Source organism: Gastrolobium bilobum, unplaced genomic scaffold (assembly GCF_033153095.1).
Source record: "Gastrolobium bilobum isolate Gb01-03AN ecotype WA unplaced genomic scaffold, APGP_CSIRO_Gbil_v1 utg45580, whole genome shotgun sequence".
Classification (NCBI taxonomy): Eukaryota; Viridiplantae; Streptophyta; class Magnoliopsida; order Fabales; family Fabaceae; genus Gastrolobium; species Gastrolobium bilobum.
Genome location: NW_026895669.1, coordinates 5,533 through 20,647, shown reverse-complemented (window position 1 = coordinate 20,647; position 15,115 = coordinate 5,533). Strand labels below are relative to the sequence as shown.

The window sequence follows — 15,115 nt, the reverse complement described above, 5'->3', positions numbered from 1 at the left end:
TAAATTCCATATGTTTACACATAGTTTCTTTTCTGAAAACTATTTTTTTTTTTAAATAAAAGTTATACAAAGGGGAAGAAATAATGATTTTACTAACTAAAAATACGTAATAGTTTTTCGTTGAACACAAAACTTAATAAATCATGCCGAAAGCCCTTAGACCGATCTAATCCCTTAAATATGTAATAGTTCATCAATTCATATGTATGTAATATTTTTCTTTCAGGTAGGCTTCCGTGCAGTGCGAGCAGTTGCAGTTGTTGATTCCAAGTTCCAGTTATAAACAAATCCATTTTCTCAGCTAATCTCTAAAATTTTCTCAGCGACCAAACAGACACACCCGCGCGAAGCAAAATGGCGGATCCGATCCCAGCGCCACCTAGATCCGCCACGGACTTCTTCTCGGATCCACTCGACGCCCACCCGCTATGGTTCAAACCCACATCGTTCCTCTCCCCAGACTTCGATTCCGAATCCTACATTTCGGAGCTCCGAACCTTCGTCCCCTTCGACACTCTCCGTTCGGAGCTCCACAATTACCTCTCCTCCCTCAACCACGAGCTCATCGATCTCATCAACCGCGACTACGCCGATTTCGTCAACCTCAGCACCAAGCTCGTCGATGTGGACGCCGCAGTGGTGCGGATGCGGGCCCCGCTGGTTGAGCTCCGAGAGAAGATCGAGCAGTTCAGGGGATCCGTGGAAGTCTCGCTTGTCGCCATAAAGAACGGCTTGAAGCAAAGATCTGAAGCAGCCTCCGCGAGGGAGACTTTGGAGCTTCTCCTTGATACGTTTCACGTTGTTTCTAAGGTATCATAAGCACCTTTTAGTCATTTGTGATTTTATGTTTCATTGTAACTGCAAGTACTAATCAGACGCAGTAGAATAGAATTGAAGATCTTTGATGTAAGATCCTAACGGCATCTCTTCTATTTTTTTATGAAAATTTTCCAGAATGAACGTAGTGTAGTCTTACTATAATGCGATGTGTTTGTTTAGGTATGATGATTATGCTACTTTTTCTCTTTTAGCTGGTATCAATTTCATTGCTAGGTTTACATTGGTTGTTATTTATGTCAATGTAGGTTTCTACAACTGGCTAAACTTTTTTATCATAGGGATATTGCTTTTGATGAGATGTGTTTGTTCCTAATAATTTCTTGCATTGATTTTCGAAATGTTGAGATTGAGACAGAAGGCAGTTGCTTAAAATTCATTTGCAGTTGTATGTGGTAAACTCGTTGTTTCTGTATGATTGCAGGTTGAGAAACTAATAAAGGAGCTTCCTAGTGTACCAGCTGATTGGTCAAATGGAGATGTAAATTTTTCAGAGAGAAATTCCTTGTGCAATGGGGTTTCTGTGCAGCATATAGAGAATGGGACAAGTATCAGAGAGACTCAAAGCATGCTTCTGGAAAGAATTGCCAGTGAGATGAACCGGCTAAGGTTCTATGTTACGAATGCAAAGGTTTGTTTTAATTTTGTTCATTTTTACTGATTGTTATGTGTATATGTATTGATACTTGTAATGACAATTTCCTGAAAAATTCATAAATCAATTGTCATTAAATTTTTAGTAGAAAAGTGAGTTGGAATTGTTTGCAAAAGCTTGGTGAGGGGCCAAGGATATACCGTTTTATAGGCTGTGTGTTGGTTGTTATTCTCATTGTTAATGTATACACACTGCCAATTAATTAGCTTCTGAAAGAGAGAAAAAAAAGAAACCTAAAAGGAACAGACCTAACATATGTTGAGCAGGTAATTTATAGTTGTTTGACTCCTCGGATTTAACATTTTTATTATATATTTAATTCTGATATATAACGAGGGCGAGGCTAAAATAGTGATAAAGTTATTTTGTGACTAAAAGATCACAGGTTCAAATCCGAGAAACTGTCCCTTTGCAAATATGCAAAGGTAAGGCTATGTATAAGAATTTCTTTTATCACATCCTCCCTAGTTGGGGTTTAATGGGGGATTTTTTTTTTTTAATTCTTTTATATAACCAGGAATTGTAAGTCCATAATTTACTCTTAATGTTTACTGTACGATTTCATTTAGCTATAATTGGAGCTGTTTAGGTCAGTGGACTGCAGAGTGGGGAAGTCTAGAAAGGTAGCTATTATGTTCAGGAAAACTGTTTCTTGTCCTTGGTACAGTATTATGGAATTTGATACAATATTGGATATAAGCAATCCATTTTTTGAGGATTTGACTTGGGGTTTTGTGTGGTGAGGTTCTTAGATTGTGTGTAAACAATATGATTTAATAGGAGTTTGAAAAATGATTTTGAGCAAATGAATTTTGTTTAAGAATCACATCATTGGGTCCTACATTTGTTAGTAGCTAGCTTTTTGCGTTCTTCACAAATATAGATGATGCTGGTATCTTTGTTTGGAGGAATCCGTTGATTGTTTATTGAATATAGAGTCAGTTTCTTGTTGTACTAATCATTAGCAAAAATATCACATCATAATCTCTTTTTTAATTTCAACATCATCATGTTGAACTAGTAGATTTTTTTGTGACATTTTGTAGAGGCATGCCTAGAGTTAATGGGCTAAAAGTTGGACCATCAGGTAGTTGATAGCATTATATGTGCCTTGAAGTTTTATAGATGTTAATGTATTTGTTGTATTTATCTTAACTTTCTTTATCTTCTAGTGTGTTAGAGGTTTGTGATTCATTGTAAAATGGATCTTTTGTTTAAGGCCTTGGTACATTCTGTGCTCATCTCTTTTTCTCTATTATGCCAGTACAGAACCTGCCTTTTATTGAGAATATGGAAAAGAGGATTCAAAATGCAAGCCTAATAGTAGATGCAAGCTTGAGACATTGCTTTGTAGATGGTCTAGAACACCAGGATGCAACTGCAATTTACAATTGCTTACGTGCGTATGCTGCTATTGATAACACCAAAAATGCTGAAGAAATTTTTGGTTTTACTGTTGTGGCTCCGTTGATACAGAAGATTATCCCACATGGGTCATCGGCTGTGGTTGCTGGGTCATCTGGGGATGGGCTTGAAAAGGATTATCAACTAATTAAGGAGTGCATTGATAAAGACTGTAAATTTTTATTGGAAATTTCTTCAGCTGGTACTTTGTCTGACTTCTTCTCACCACTTTATTTTGCAAGAATATAATGGACCTTTTTGGTCGTTACATTTCTACATTTACAATCCATATGAACCTTACTTTGTCATTACTGCATTAGTTTCTTGGACCCTGTCAGTCCTTGCTGAGGCACTCCTTAGTCTTTCTTGGTCTATAAAAGTTAAAACTCGTTAATCTCCTTTCACTTCTTTTTGACATCTACTGTTAGCTAGGCCATTTAAGGTCATGGCATGGTTTTACTGAAATATCTGTCATGCTTACATATCAAAAAGACAGTGCGAAAAATAAGACCGTTATAATACCATATCTGAAGCTTGGTCTTTGGTGCAGAAAATTCAGGTTTGCATGTCTTTGACTTCTTAGCCAATTCAATCCTTAAAGAGGTTCTCTCTGCTATTCAGAAGGGAAAACCAGGTGCATTTTCTCCTGGAAGACCAACAGAGTTCTTGAAAAATTACAAATCAAGCTTAGAATTCTTGGCTTATCTAGAAGGTAGTAGTCATATCTTCCTTCATCATTTCTTACTTTTCACCTTGAGAAATAAAATATGACATTCAGGTTTCTAAGAACTTTTTTGATTTAATATATGATTTGATAGTGCATTTGCTAATTTTATAGACACTTGTCTTTAAGAGTATATATTTACTAATATTATAACATTTAATTTCATGCAAGGCTTCTGTCCGTCCAGATCTGCTGTTGCTAAATTTCGATCTGAAGCAATTTATACGGAGTTCATCAAGCAATGGAATATTGGGGTGTATTTCTCTTTGAGGTGCTTATGCTGCTTCAAACGGTCATAAATTTAGAAGAATGCTTGTATCATTGTTCAATGACATGGAAATCATATCTGCATTCTTCTCAGGTTTCAGGAAATAGCAGGGTCTCTAGATTCTGTGCTAACAACATCCAGTCTTGCCCCTGTTCAAAATTCAGACCCTGGTGAAGCAAATTATCAAGATTTAACATTAAAACAAAGTTTTACTTTGTTGGAGAGTTTGAGATCATGCTGGAAAGAAGATGTTCTTGTCCTTTCTTGCTCTGACAAGTTCCTTCGCCTATCCTTGCAGCTTCTTTCTAGGTCAGTTTGAGCTGGGATGTTAAGAATTTGTTTTTTTGTGCTGACTGAACAAAAACCAACTTCTCTTTGAACTTTCAGATACTCAAGTTGGCTGTCATCTGGACTGACTGCTCGCAAGAATCACAACACAAGCACCAGCACTGGTTGTGAATGGGCTGTTTCAGCTGTCATAGATGACTTCATTTTTGTATGCATCATGTCTTCACTTTATTTTTGTTTGCATCATTCCTTCACTTAACCCACATGCTGTACGTTGAAGTAAAAGTTGGAGATTCACTGCTTCAAATCTAATATACCTATATGTCTGCCCAAAAAAATTGTTTAGGTCATCTACCAGACTTTTTCTGAAGTTCCATGTAAGGAATTGGTAAAATAAAATTTGTTAATGACCATGATGAGACAACATTGGTGTTGCTTGCAATATTTGCCAGATATGCAAAATGAAGATATAATTGTACTTTACCTGAATTATAACAGATGTTAAATCATTTGTAGGTTATTCACGATATAAGATGTTTGGAGGAGCAGGTTTGTGGTGATTACCTACAACACGTGCTTCAGCTTTTATCTTCATGCTCCCCTGATGTTCTTCAATCTATAAGGCAGAGCATTTTACAGAGTGGTCAATCATTGAAATCTTTAGAACCTTTAGTCAGCAAAGCAGTAGTGGAGTCACTAGTGGAAAAATCAGTTGAGGTAGGTTGTAGTCTGCCAGGTTTATTCTTTAAATTGGTTTCATTATTCAGATCTGGGTGTATATTTATTTGCAATTTTCTAGAAGATCTATTTCTTCTCCCTTTCCTTTTCAATTTATTCATTTCTTTATTTTTAAAAAATATTTTAGGACTTAAGACAGATGAAGGGGATAACGGCAACCTACAGGATGACTAATAAACCTCTACCTGTGAGGCATTCACCATATGTTTCTGGGGTATTACGTCCCCTTAAGGTATGTAGTATCAATTAAGTATAATGGTTTTTTTTTGTTTTTAATCCAGCTTCCTTCTTTTTGTGGTTAGCTTGATTTCAAGACAATACAATGGCGATATATTTCTGTAGGATTTGAGTCTGATAGCATGATCGTAGGGCAAGCTTTAAAATTTAGCATGTCTAATATTATGTCCTTTAAACATTTCATTGTGTAATGCAAGACACGTTCAGTTATTACTAGTTCCAGTTGTCAGAAAAAGGAAATATTACTTGTGGTTCATAAAATGAACACTATCTTTTAATTATCTGCAATCTTAAGTTAGATCCTAACTTTTGTAGGAATTAGACAACTATTTTTATGTAGGCCACTTTTAGGAACACTTTTGTATGAAGTTATTAACTGTTGGAAGTACAGTGGGATTATTCCATGTTCGTGTTGGTATCACTGCTTCTGTGGGCCTTTGGCTCCAGTTTTTCCGCCAAAAGGAAAAAAAAAGGAATTACTGCTTTTGTGCTTAGCTTTTTCTTTGGAGACTAGTGAAACCACGCTCATGCAAATTGAATCTTATCTAATATAGTGGATAGTATTTATGATTCATGTGCCCGATTTTAAACACTCTTTTGTTGTCTACAATCTACGTACACTAGAGAAAATGCAAAGGCAACATCTTATCCCCCTTTTAGAAAAAGAAAACCAAAAGGTTAAAGATGAAGTATGGACCTATCAATATTTTAGGGTTATGTATAATTTGTAAGAAATTTTTTTGTTTTCAGTTAGAGTGTATATTGATGTTATGCCAACACATTCCAGGCTTTTTTGGATGGGGAGAGAGCTACAAGATATTTGGCAAGTGAAACAAGGAATGAAATAATCTTTTGTGCTGCATCTGAGATTACTGACCGTTATTATGAATTAGCAGCTGACCTTGTTAGCGTGGTAAGTGTCCAAATCCAGATTGCATTGATGAAATTTTTGGATCTCTTGCATTCTATCTGTGAAAATATTCTAATTAATTTTGATCATGAGCAGGCAAGAAAAACAGAGTCCTCGCTCCAGAAAATTAGGCAGAGTGCACAAAGACGAGCTGGAGCAAGTTCAGATGTCTCAGATAATAATGTATCTGACACTGACAAAATCTGTATGCAGTTGTTCCTTGATATTCAGGTTGGTATGATACTCATTATTCCCAGTATAATCTTTCTCACTATTGCACTTGCGACACGATACACATGGATGTCATGACTTCTGAATTTGTGTCATTGTCCCGTAAACTATGACTGGTTTTATCTAGATAACCTTTGTCTTGCATATTCTCACCAGGAGTATGCCCGTAACCTCTCTGCGCTAGGTGTTGAAGCAGTCAATATTGCATCCTACCGTTCATTATGGCAGTGTGTGGCTCCTGCTGATAGGAAAAACACAATTAATCAGTAAGATTTTGCACCTGTGGAGTCACTCGCCTGTAGATTGCTTTCTTCCTTGGGCAAGAATTTCTTCTGTAACTTAATTATGAAATCCATAATGCACAAATTAGTTGGCTTTATACAATAATCACAGGTGATCATAGAAAGGAAAAAAAATATTTTGCTCGTAGTTGCTGTCATCTTCTTTTTTTTTTTTTTTGGTATAAGTCTTTTATCTTTTTAGTCATCCCTATGATAGGAGATCTGTGTTAGTTCCTTGTGGCTTATTTCTTATCACCATTCTTTTAAATTGCGTGTGCAAACTTACGACCAACTTTTTTCTTTCTATTTTTTGTGGTCTGGCAGATCGATATATACTCTTGTATACCTTTAATGTTTGTTTATTTTTGGGTAACAACGCTTAATGTAATTCACCAAGTGACAGAATAAATTAAGTGAAATTTGATACGTTGATTATATCCAGTATATATAACGATCTCTCCTGTCAGATAGTATTTGGAAAGGACATTGTAATGACAAAATTTGGGAAATTGACCAATGTGCCACCTTTCTGAAAAAAATTGACCAATAGTTTCAAACTCGCTTAATTGTCACGTGGCAGAACAAGACAAACTCATTGGCATGACATCGAGTATAGACTGTCACGTGGTAGAACAAGTTAACTCATTTTTGAAAAGTCATAACTTTTGGTTCAGGTGTCTAAATTGGATAATTTTTTTATTCCATGTAATTTTTGAAGATCTACTGGAAGGATTATTTTTTAGTATTGAAAAGTGAAAATAAGAATATGAATTAAATAATATCATTTGCAAAGATAAAATATATCAAATAGGGTGCAAAGAAGCATTTCTTTTAAAAAAAATTTGACCAAAGAATTTGCTAGCGCTTAGATCTTGAAAAGTTACATAGAATAAAAAAAACAACTTAATTCAGACACCCGAACAAAAAATTATGGTCTTTCGAAGTTTTACATTAAATTTTAAAAAAGTGTGCTATATGTCACAAAAAAATAGGTCACAAAAGTCATTGTCTAAACCTGTAGCCACTTACAGTGATATTAATGGCCTCCGAAAACATGTCACGTGGCAAACCGTACTCGCTACAACTGCAAGCGAATTTGGAGCCGTGACAGTTTGACAAAATTTATAAGTGATATTGTGGCAATTTTTTTTTCAAAAAAGTGGCACATGGGTCAACGTTTCCAAAAATTTAAAGGTCAATTTAGTTTTAGGCAGCGGAGAACCAAATTGTGAATGGTGATTTCCAAACATCGCAGTATATCTTTCTCTCGCTTCAGTAGGTTCCAACATCACAAGATAAAAGGCTAAAATCTTTTATAAGTTTCAAATGTTTTACAAAACTTTGGATTTGGTTCCAATTTATTTATGCTTTAAACTTCACTTTTTTTTTTTTTTTCAATATTATTGTTAAACCTAACACTTTAAAATTACTGACAATGTTACAGCATAATATAAATCATTAAAAAGGCTCTCACCCAACGTCTTAAGATTTTGGATTAAAGTGGTTCTTTATATGATATTAGAGTTTTAGTGACTATAAGGTCACGAGTTCGATCCTCACCGCCCCCCACTTGTGGAATTAAATAAGCATAAAGTAAAAAAAAAAAAAAAAAAAAAAATTAGACTTATACAATATCCATATTTCAAGTGCTGAGGGAGTGTGTTAAAGCATAATATAAATCATTAAAAAGGCTCTTACCCAATACCTTAAAATTTTGGGTTAAAATGATTCTTTATAATAACGAACGTTGAGATGAATCTTGTGTAGCCATTCTGCACCTCGTCTCTCTATTTTCCACCTAATGTGGATGATAGTAAAATAATATAAAGTAATATCCGATTCTGATCAAGCTTGGATTGGATAATTAAGCCAAACTTCTCATTCCTTGGGGTGTAGTTACTCATGATTTTAGGCATGTGTACCAGTGAGATCAATATTACACCTAGTAACAATTTCTAACATCTTTTAATCTATATTTTTCCCTCGTGAAACTCATGTTCTGCTTTCATACTAAGAGTCGTCTGTACCAAAATAGCGGTCACCAAATTCTCCTAACCCTGGTATGACACGGAACTGGTCATTTAGTCCCTCTTCAATCTCCGAAGTGACAATTTTCAGGTGCGGAAAACGTTTACATACACAGTGTATTCCCTCAGGAGCCTGAAATCGGTTTTGAAAATTTTCATGTTGGCATTAATCAAACTTGGACAAAGGATAAAGCCGCTCTTAGTAGTATTCTATTGAATATAACTTACAGATATGAGGTTGAGGAATATTATCCGAGAATCTGGAACTCCCTTCTTTATCAGAAGGTCAATTGCTTGGCTAGCAGAGTTACCTGGATAAATCAATAAGGTGCTCATTACCTTCCGAAAGAATAGTGGTGTAATGCATTAAAAACAGTATAAAGGTAAATAAAGAATGTGGTGGACCGCAACTTCATAACTTAACAATGGTCTAATGTGAAACTAAATTTTGTTTTATGATTTGGTTTGAAGATGTCAGTCTTTTCTCATCTTTGCTGTAATGTAGTATTTCGCAACTAGTAGCCCCGAATTATTTGGTTGTACAACACAGTTGAGACTACTAACAAATCCTATTGTGAAATTTTGGAAATGGGGAGCATTGAGAAGATCAATGTACAAATGAAGAACTAATATGATGCATGCGAAAAGATAATAACCCACCTGTACCAAGTACTGGATCCATGAGAAGAACATGTCTATCTGCAATATCTTTTGGAAGCTTCTCATAAATAAGCTTGATGGAGTAAAAAAAAAAAAAAAAACCATTGTGATTATTACATTTGTTAATAAACTGGAAAAATAAAAGAGCACGTCCAGTGCACGCACAGAGCACAATAATTTTGGAGGTTCGGTCAAGTGACCTACTTCCTCACTAAAAAAAAACTCCCCCTTTCTTATTATGCTAAGTGGAGTTCCATTTACCTTTAAATAGAATTTGATACAAAGAGTTTAATAACAAATATAATTCTGAATTGTGTCTTTCTCAATACTAACTACATTTGATTTAGGATAAGATATCACAACCCTATCAACCAACTTATCATATTTTCCTATATTATCTTCTAATCTTCCAACAACATTTTCAGAGTTGTATCATCTCAAACATAACTCAAGAAAGAAATCAGAGTCAAGAGGAAAAATTATTACCTGGGTTTCATCACCTTCATGATGGATGAGAATTTTTCCAATTTTTATCCCTTTACAGCATGCACGCAAAGCATTTTCCATGCTTTCGCCACTGAAACATTATAAGGGAAACCAACTTATAGTTACAAAATTACAGCATTCTTAAAAAAAAAAAAACCTTAATTGATGAAAACTCAAACAATCCAGCATCAAAATCCCAACAAGTCAATAAACGCGCATTTCACACCTCAGATTAGGGGTTAAATATTTAATAATGTATCCTATATGAAATTGGTTTCGGACAGAATAAATTTGTTATCAGATGAAACTAGGTTAGGTTGGAGTTGAAATTAAAACCTTAATAGTTGACAATGGTATCTTGAAATTACAACTGGCAACAAGTTTTTTCTCAATTTTTCGATGAGATTAAGAACATTTAATGCATCATCAATCTTAAAAATGATCAACAATGAAGTATGGACAATAAATCTTTTGAACTATAGAGAATGATAGTAACATAAACATTTTGAACTAGAAAAGTTACCTTCGAATAACAGATACTCCGCACAATTTCTTACAAAAATCAACTCCACCATAAATTGATCCTGAAATGTAATAACAAGAAGAATTTCACGGAATGTGTGTGTATCAAATGCATGAAAATGTTTAGAGGTAATGAAGGCAGCAAAGCGTTGCAGCACCATTCAAACAAAGTTAACTACACACTCTTTCATGATGAATAAATGAAACACTTGCTGACAGATTCAAACAATAGATTGGTATTTCCTCTTTCTTAGACAGACCTGTGGGTGTGATAACTTGTTTCTCTGTAAATGGCAAGTAACCAAGACCATGTTCCACTACCTGTGAAGTCAGTTATACTAAGATTAATTAGTTAATCGGACTTATAAATCATGTATAAAGTTCAAAGTAACCTACCAAACGAAGTAGCCGATCTGAATAAAAAACAAAGTCATGCTTTGATATTTCCCTGTCACGAATAAGAGTGTGCATGCCTCTAGTCTGAAATTCAACATTAGAAGCTAGCATGAGAAGCATTTCCTTGGGTTAATGAAGCAAACAGAAAATTTAAGACGCAAAGATGAAGCAAGCTGAAAATCACCTGGAAGGTAGACTGTATAACATTCAAATTTGGATATATCTTGCAGAGGTTATGTTGGCCAAGCTTAGTGCGGATATGTTGAACAATCAAATCAATAGCTACGTGATTCTCTCCCCCACGTGGTATTATGATGTCGGCATATTTTTTGGATGGAAGAATAAAATCGTCGAAGGCAGGTTTAACAAATTTTGAATACTGAAAATTCAAAAGAGATTTTCCATATCAGCCACCGAATTTCATGTTTTGGTCGACAATCAGAAACAAGTGTTAAACAAAGCCAAACCAAATTCAGAGCATCAGCAAAGTGTTTCATGAAGCCTATGATGGTATCATAGCACCAATGAGATTCAATCTCTTAAATTCATAATTAATGCCCTCCAACAAAAAATAATACATTAATATATTATTTTCTAGCCTTCTGTCATCCTTAAGCATGGAAATAGTACCCCAAATATATGACAGCAAAATATTATATTTCTGCCGAAACAAAAAGAAAGATTTTTTTTTTCTTTTTGAAAAAGAAGATAAAACATCTGATGCTTTTATTGGATTCTTGTAAATTTTCCTTTTCAACAGCTGTGAAAAAAGGTAATACCACAATCCAAGAGTTCCAGGCATAAGTTGTTTGCATACTATATAACAATCGATTTTGGCTTAAAGCATATGTCCTTTACAATTAATGGGACTGAATCATTGAATCGGAAACTGGTTTCTCCCTACAGAATTATTCTTTGGAATTGGCAAAGGGGGCATTTTTTTTATTGTCTTTCTAAATGAAAAAATCTCTTCTTCTTTTTTTTATCATTTTATCAATTGTAAGATATCAATATAAATAAATTATATTTTAATTGTAATCCTGATTCCTGAGTTCCTGACATCTTCCAGTCTAATCACTTTAATATATATAAAGATTGCAAGTCTTGCCTGTTCCAGTACAGAGTGTACGTCTCTACCCCTCTCAACAGTATCACGTCTAATTCTGCGAGCAAGCCTTACATCCGGATCTACGTAACATGTAAAGCAATATCAGTATGACGACAAGTATAAGAAAATATAAAAACCACCAACTCTTCCAATAGAGAGATCATTATCACAGAAAATTGTTGCCATGTATCATCTCAAAAATATTTACTGATGAAGAGAATCTGCCATAGAGGATCAAGGACTTTGGATGAACAAGCAGCAGATGGAGCAAATTCTTCTTACCATACTAGAGCACATGATTTGCCAATGCCACTCATCATAGTTATGTCGGGTACCCTTCCAATATGGATGAAGGTTAGAAGATTAACATGTTGGTTTGTCCTTAACAACTCCCAGAGAGGTTCAGGAAACTAGAAGAAAGCAATTTACATTTCCTCAAATAATCAAAAAGCATGTCTAGCATACTTTTTAATCAGTGAACAAAATGTTAAAAGGCTGAACCTCTATACTACAGTCCTAGGTTTACGACCAGGTTATCAACTCTAGTGATCGCAAAATTTTGTATAAATCCAGCGGTCACTTGTTGATTCATTTTCTCTGCTTCTGTGTCATGTAAAAGTGTAAACACAACCTGGGAAGAGAATTCTAATTCTGTCATTGTCCTCTCAGCATCAGAGTTCAGCCGAGACAGTGGAATCTTCCAAAACGAAGGTTGATTGATTTACTACTCAGAAGCAACTGCAACAGTGCAACCTTTTTCTGTAGGGGGGGTTTGATAGTTGCTCTCCATTGATCTCACCTAATACACAGAAGTCCAAACAAGGCAAAGCACAACGATTTATGCTAGACCCAGCTAAGTGCAGTATGTACCATTTTATACCTTGACTCCAAACCACCTTTTCCCCAATGATAAACAACATTCAGTACATTTTAACTCATTTAACCTGTAGTAGATGGAAAAAAAGCTAGAAACGATAGAGAAAATGTAAGAGCAAAGACCTGCATCAACAAAGATCTTCACATCCATCATGTTGCGGACACGTTGTTCATGAAAAACCAATATACCCTCTAAAATGATTACTTCAGATGCATTGACCTGCCAAATGGTAAATAATAATAATAATAAGCATCTGCCTAATTTTTTATTTTATAAGAATATTGCACAATTTCAGGTATGCTGAGATAGATACACAGACAAGTATGTAAAGGGTATGAATATGATATCAACTGTTGGCTGTCTAAGAGCTCTGTAACTGCAGATTATATCATTAATGGCATAAATGAAAAGATTCAATGTGGGCTCCACAAGTCTAAGAACAACTTATACTAAGATCCCACTTTAGCTTAATGTGTCAGAAGAGAACCTGTCGGGATCTGTCAGGGGATCTCTGATGGAGTTTAAAATCATATATAGGAACCTGAACTGACTGTCCAGATTTGAGCTTGCTGAGGGTTTCAAAAAGTTGCTCTGTATCAAATGCATCTACAAAAACCAAAACACATTGTCGGAATCCCAAAAGATTTAATCAACAACACATGAGTGCCAATGGTTGTGCCTAATAAGCTTAAGGTTCGAGTTACCATACCAGGATGATCAAAATTATACTCATGAACATGTTTCAACTCCTCGTTTGTCAAACCACGGTAGAATGAATCCTACAACAACAGATAATCAGTCAAGTGACAAGTAATTAATGTGAATTCATTTCTCTACGCTATTAGATTAAGCATAATACCACTCGGTCAAAATTACAAAGAAGAAATTAAATGATTTCGTTCATGATTCCCTTATGATCCAATACCGCCAGAAGATTACAACTAGAAAATCGCAATGACCTGATTAACGAGCACAACTCTGTGATCTTGCAATTGTTGAACGATCATGTCACACACTGTGGTCTTCCCCGATGCCGTACCTCCAGCGACCCCTGATCCACCGACAAAACGCAAATAAAATCAAATCGAAGCACACACAAACAGCACACGCCCATTCACTTTCTCTCCGACGAGAAAATGAAAGAAAATTATTCTAATTATGGTTTGGATTTGCTTTTTCCAACTGAACGATCAACCACCCGTGTGAGAATGCAAAGATCAAGAAAAAAAAGAGTGAGCTGAAGCATGTATTTAATTTTGAGAGTATGTATGATGAAGCGAGATGTTCATTCAATCAGAGTATACGAAAAAGTTTCAATACTGTTGGTTTCTGAGAAAGTGGAGTATTCTTTTCAATTTTCCAGTGAACCAAAAAGATTGGGAAAAAAAAAAAAAAAAATTGTAAGAAGAAAGAGGATGAGTGTTTATATATTTATGTATACCAATTACGAAGGGGTGATGGGAGGGAGTTGGAGAAAAAGACGACGTCGTTGAAGGATGCCAACCGGAGAAGTGCGCACCGGAGAGAATCTCTACTACGACGTCCATTGCCGTTGTTCTTCAGTTCTTTTCCGTGACTGGATTGCGCCTCTGCCGCCTTCTATCACGCTCTTATATACGTATGCATTTTTTATTTTTATTTTTATTTCCCTCACTTTATTTTTTGAATCGGTGAAACCCTATAAATCTTGGGAAAATAATAGTTTTACATTTTTAAAGGAATTTGCAGTAATTTAATTTATAAGATTTTGTTTAATTTATTAAAAATTCATTATGTATGTAAATTTTGTATAATGATCGGCATCGTGATTTTTGGATTGCAATATGTACTGTTTATATTTTGCCGATTTTTTTATCGTCTATCATGAATCGTAAGATATATGAATATAATAATAAATTTCTTTTATTAATATAGATTTTCCAAATTCATTTTGAAGTTTAAATCACAAAAAAATATTTATTTTATCCATGTAGCAGTGTCATGTGACTGATAACTATGATCGGTGTTTAAAATAAAAATATTACAAATTTGTAAAGTCACAAACTTATTTATCCAAGTGGTGAAATTGGATCACGTTAGCGGAGGCTTACCGTGACTGTAGCAGTGTCATGTGACAGACAACATTTGGTAAACAACACGCTGGGTCCAACGTAAATATTTATCATTTAACGATGAGATTATAAATATTAATTAACAAAATAAATATAATTAATAATTAGGATTGTAAATAATGTAATTATTATTATTATTTTCACATTAATATTAAAATTATTGGGTTAACACCATAAATAATTCTTATTTGCATCTTTTGAAATAAAAAATGAATTATCAAATTTATAAATATCAAATTTGTTGACCATAATAATAATTTTATAACTGATTTTTCTTTTTATTTTTATATTTCTCAAGAAATTTAAATATTTAATAAAGTTCAAGAGTTTTCAGTGACCAAAATTTTGCCTCTTA

General features: G+C 34.6%; 2 protein-coding genes across 5 annotated transcripts; one reads left to right on the top strand and one right to left on the bottom strand.

Moving 5' to 3' along the window:
• Positions 1 to 232: 232 nt before the first annotated feature.
• Positions 233 to 6,960, top strand: LOC133288466 (conserved oligomeric Golgi complex subunit 2). Of its 3 annotated transcripts, XM_061486233.1 has the most exons (13): positions 233 to 810; positions 1,262 to 1,468; positions 2,762 to 3,098; positions 3,447 to 3,608; positions 3,792 to 3,891; positions 3,982 to 4,197; positions 4,276 to 4,384; positions 4,693 to 4,725; positions 4,804 to 4,893; positions 5,042 to 5,146; positions 5,939 to 6,064; positions 6,158 to 6,292; positions 6,477 to 6,960. In XM_061486233.1, the coding sequence occupies exons 1-13, from the start codon at positions 355 to 357 to the stop codon at positions 6,633 to 6,635; spliced, it is 2,235 nt and encodes a 744-aa protein (XP_061342217.1). In that variant the 5' UTR covers positions 233 to 354; the 3' UTR covers positions 6,636 to 6,960. The 3 variants fall into 3 exon arrangements, with proteins under 3 accessions (XP_061342217.1, XP_061342206.1, XP_061342212.1); XM_061486222.1 differs by having other exon boundaries at positions 4,693 to 4,893; XM_061486228.1 differs by having other exon boundaries at positions 4,693 to 4,893; positions 6,449 to 6,960.
• Positions 6,961 to 8,287: 1,327 nt separating this feature from the next.
• Positions 8,288 to 14,222, bottom strand: LOC133288481 (uridine/cytidine kinase UKL1, chloroplastic-like). Of its 2 annotated transcripts, none has more exons than XM_061486250.1 (14): positions 14,091 to 14,222; positions 13,609 to 13,700; positions 13,359 to 13,428; positions 13,137 to 13,255; positions 12,772 to 12,868; positions 11,773 to 11,852; positions 10,849 to 11,043; positions 10,665 to 10,748; positions 10,529 to 10,589; positions 10,270 to 10,330; positions 9,747 to 9,837; positions 9,261 to 9,333; positions 8,820 to 8,911; positions 8,288 to 8,733 (listed from the first exon to the last, which is right to left on the bottom strand). In XM_061486250.1, exons 1-14 carry the CDS (start codon positions 14,194 to 14,196, stop codon positions 8,584 to 8,586), a joined length of 1,371 nt encoding a protein of 456 aa, XP_061342234.1. In that variant the 5' UTR covers positions 14,197 to 14,222; the 3' UTR covers positions 8,288 to 8,583. The 2 variants fall into 2 exon arrangements, with proteins under 2 accessions (XP_061342234.1, XP_061342224.1); XM_061486240.1 differs by having other exon boundaries at positions 8,829 to 8,911.
• Between the last annotated feature and the right edge of the window lie 893 nt (positions 14,223 to 15,115).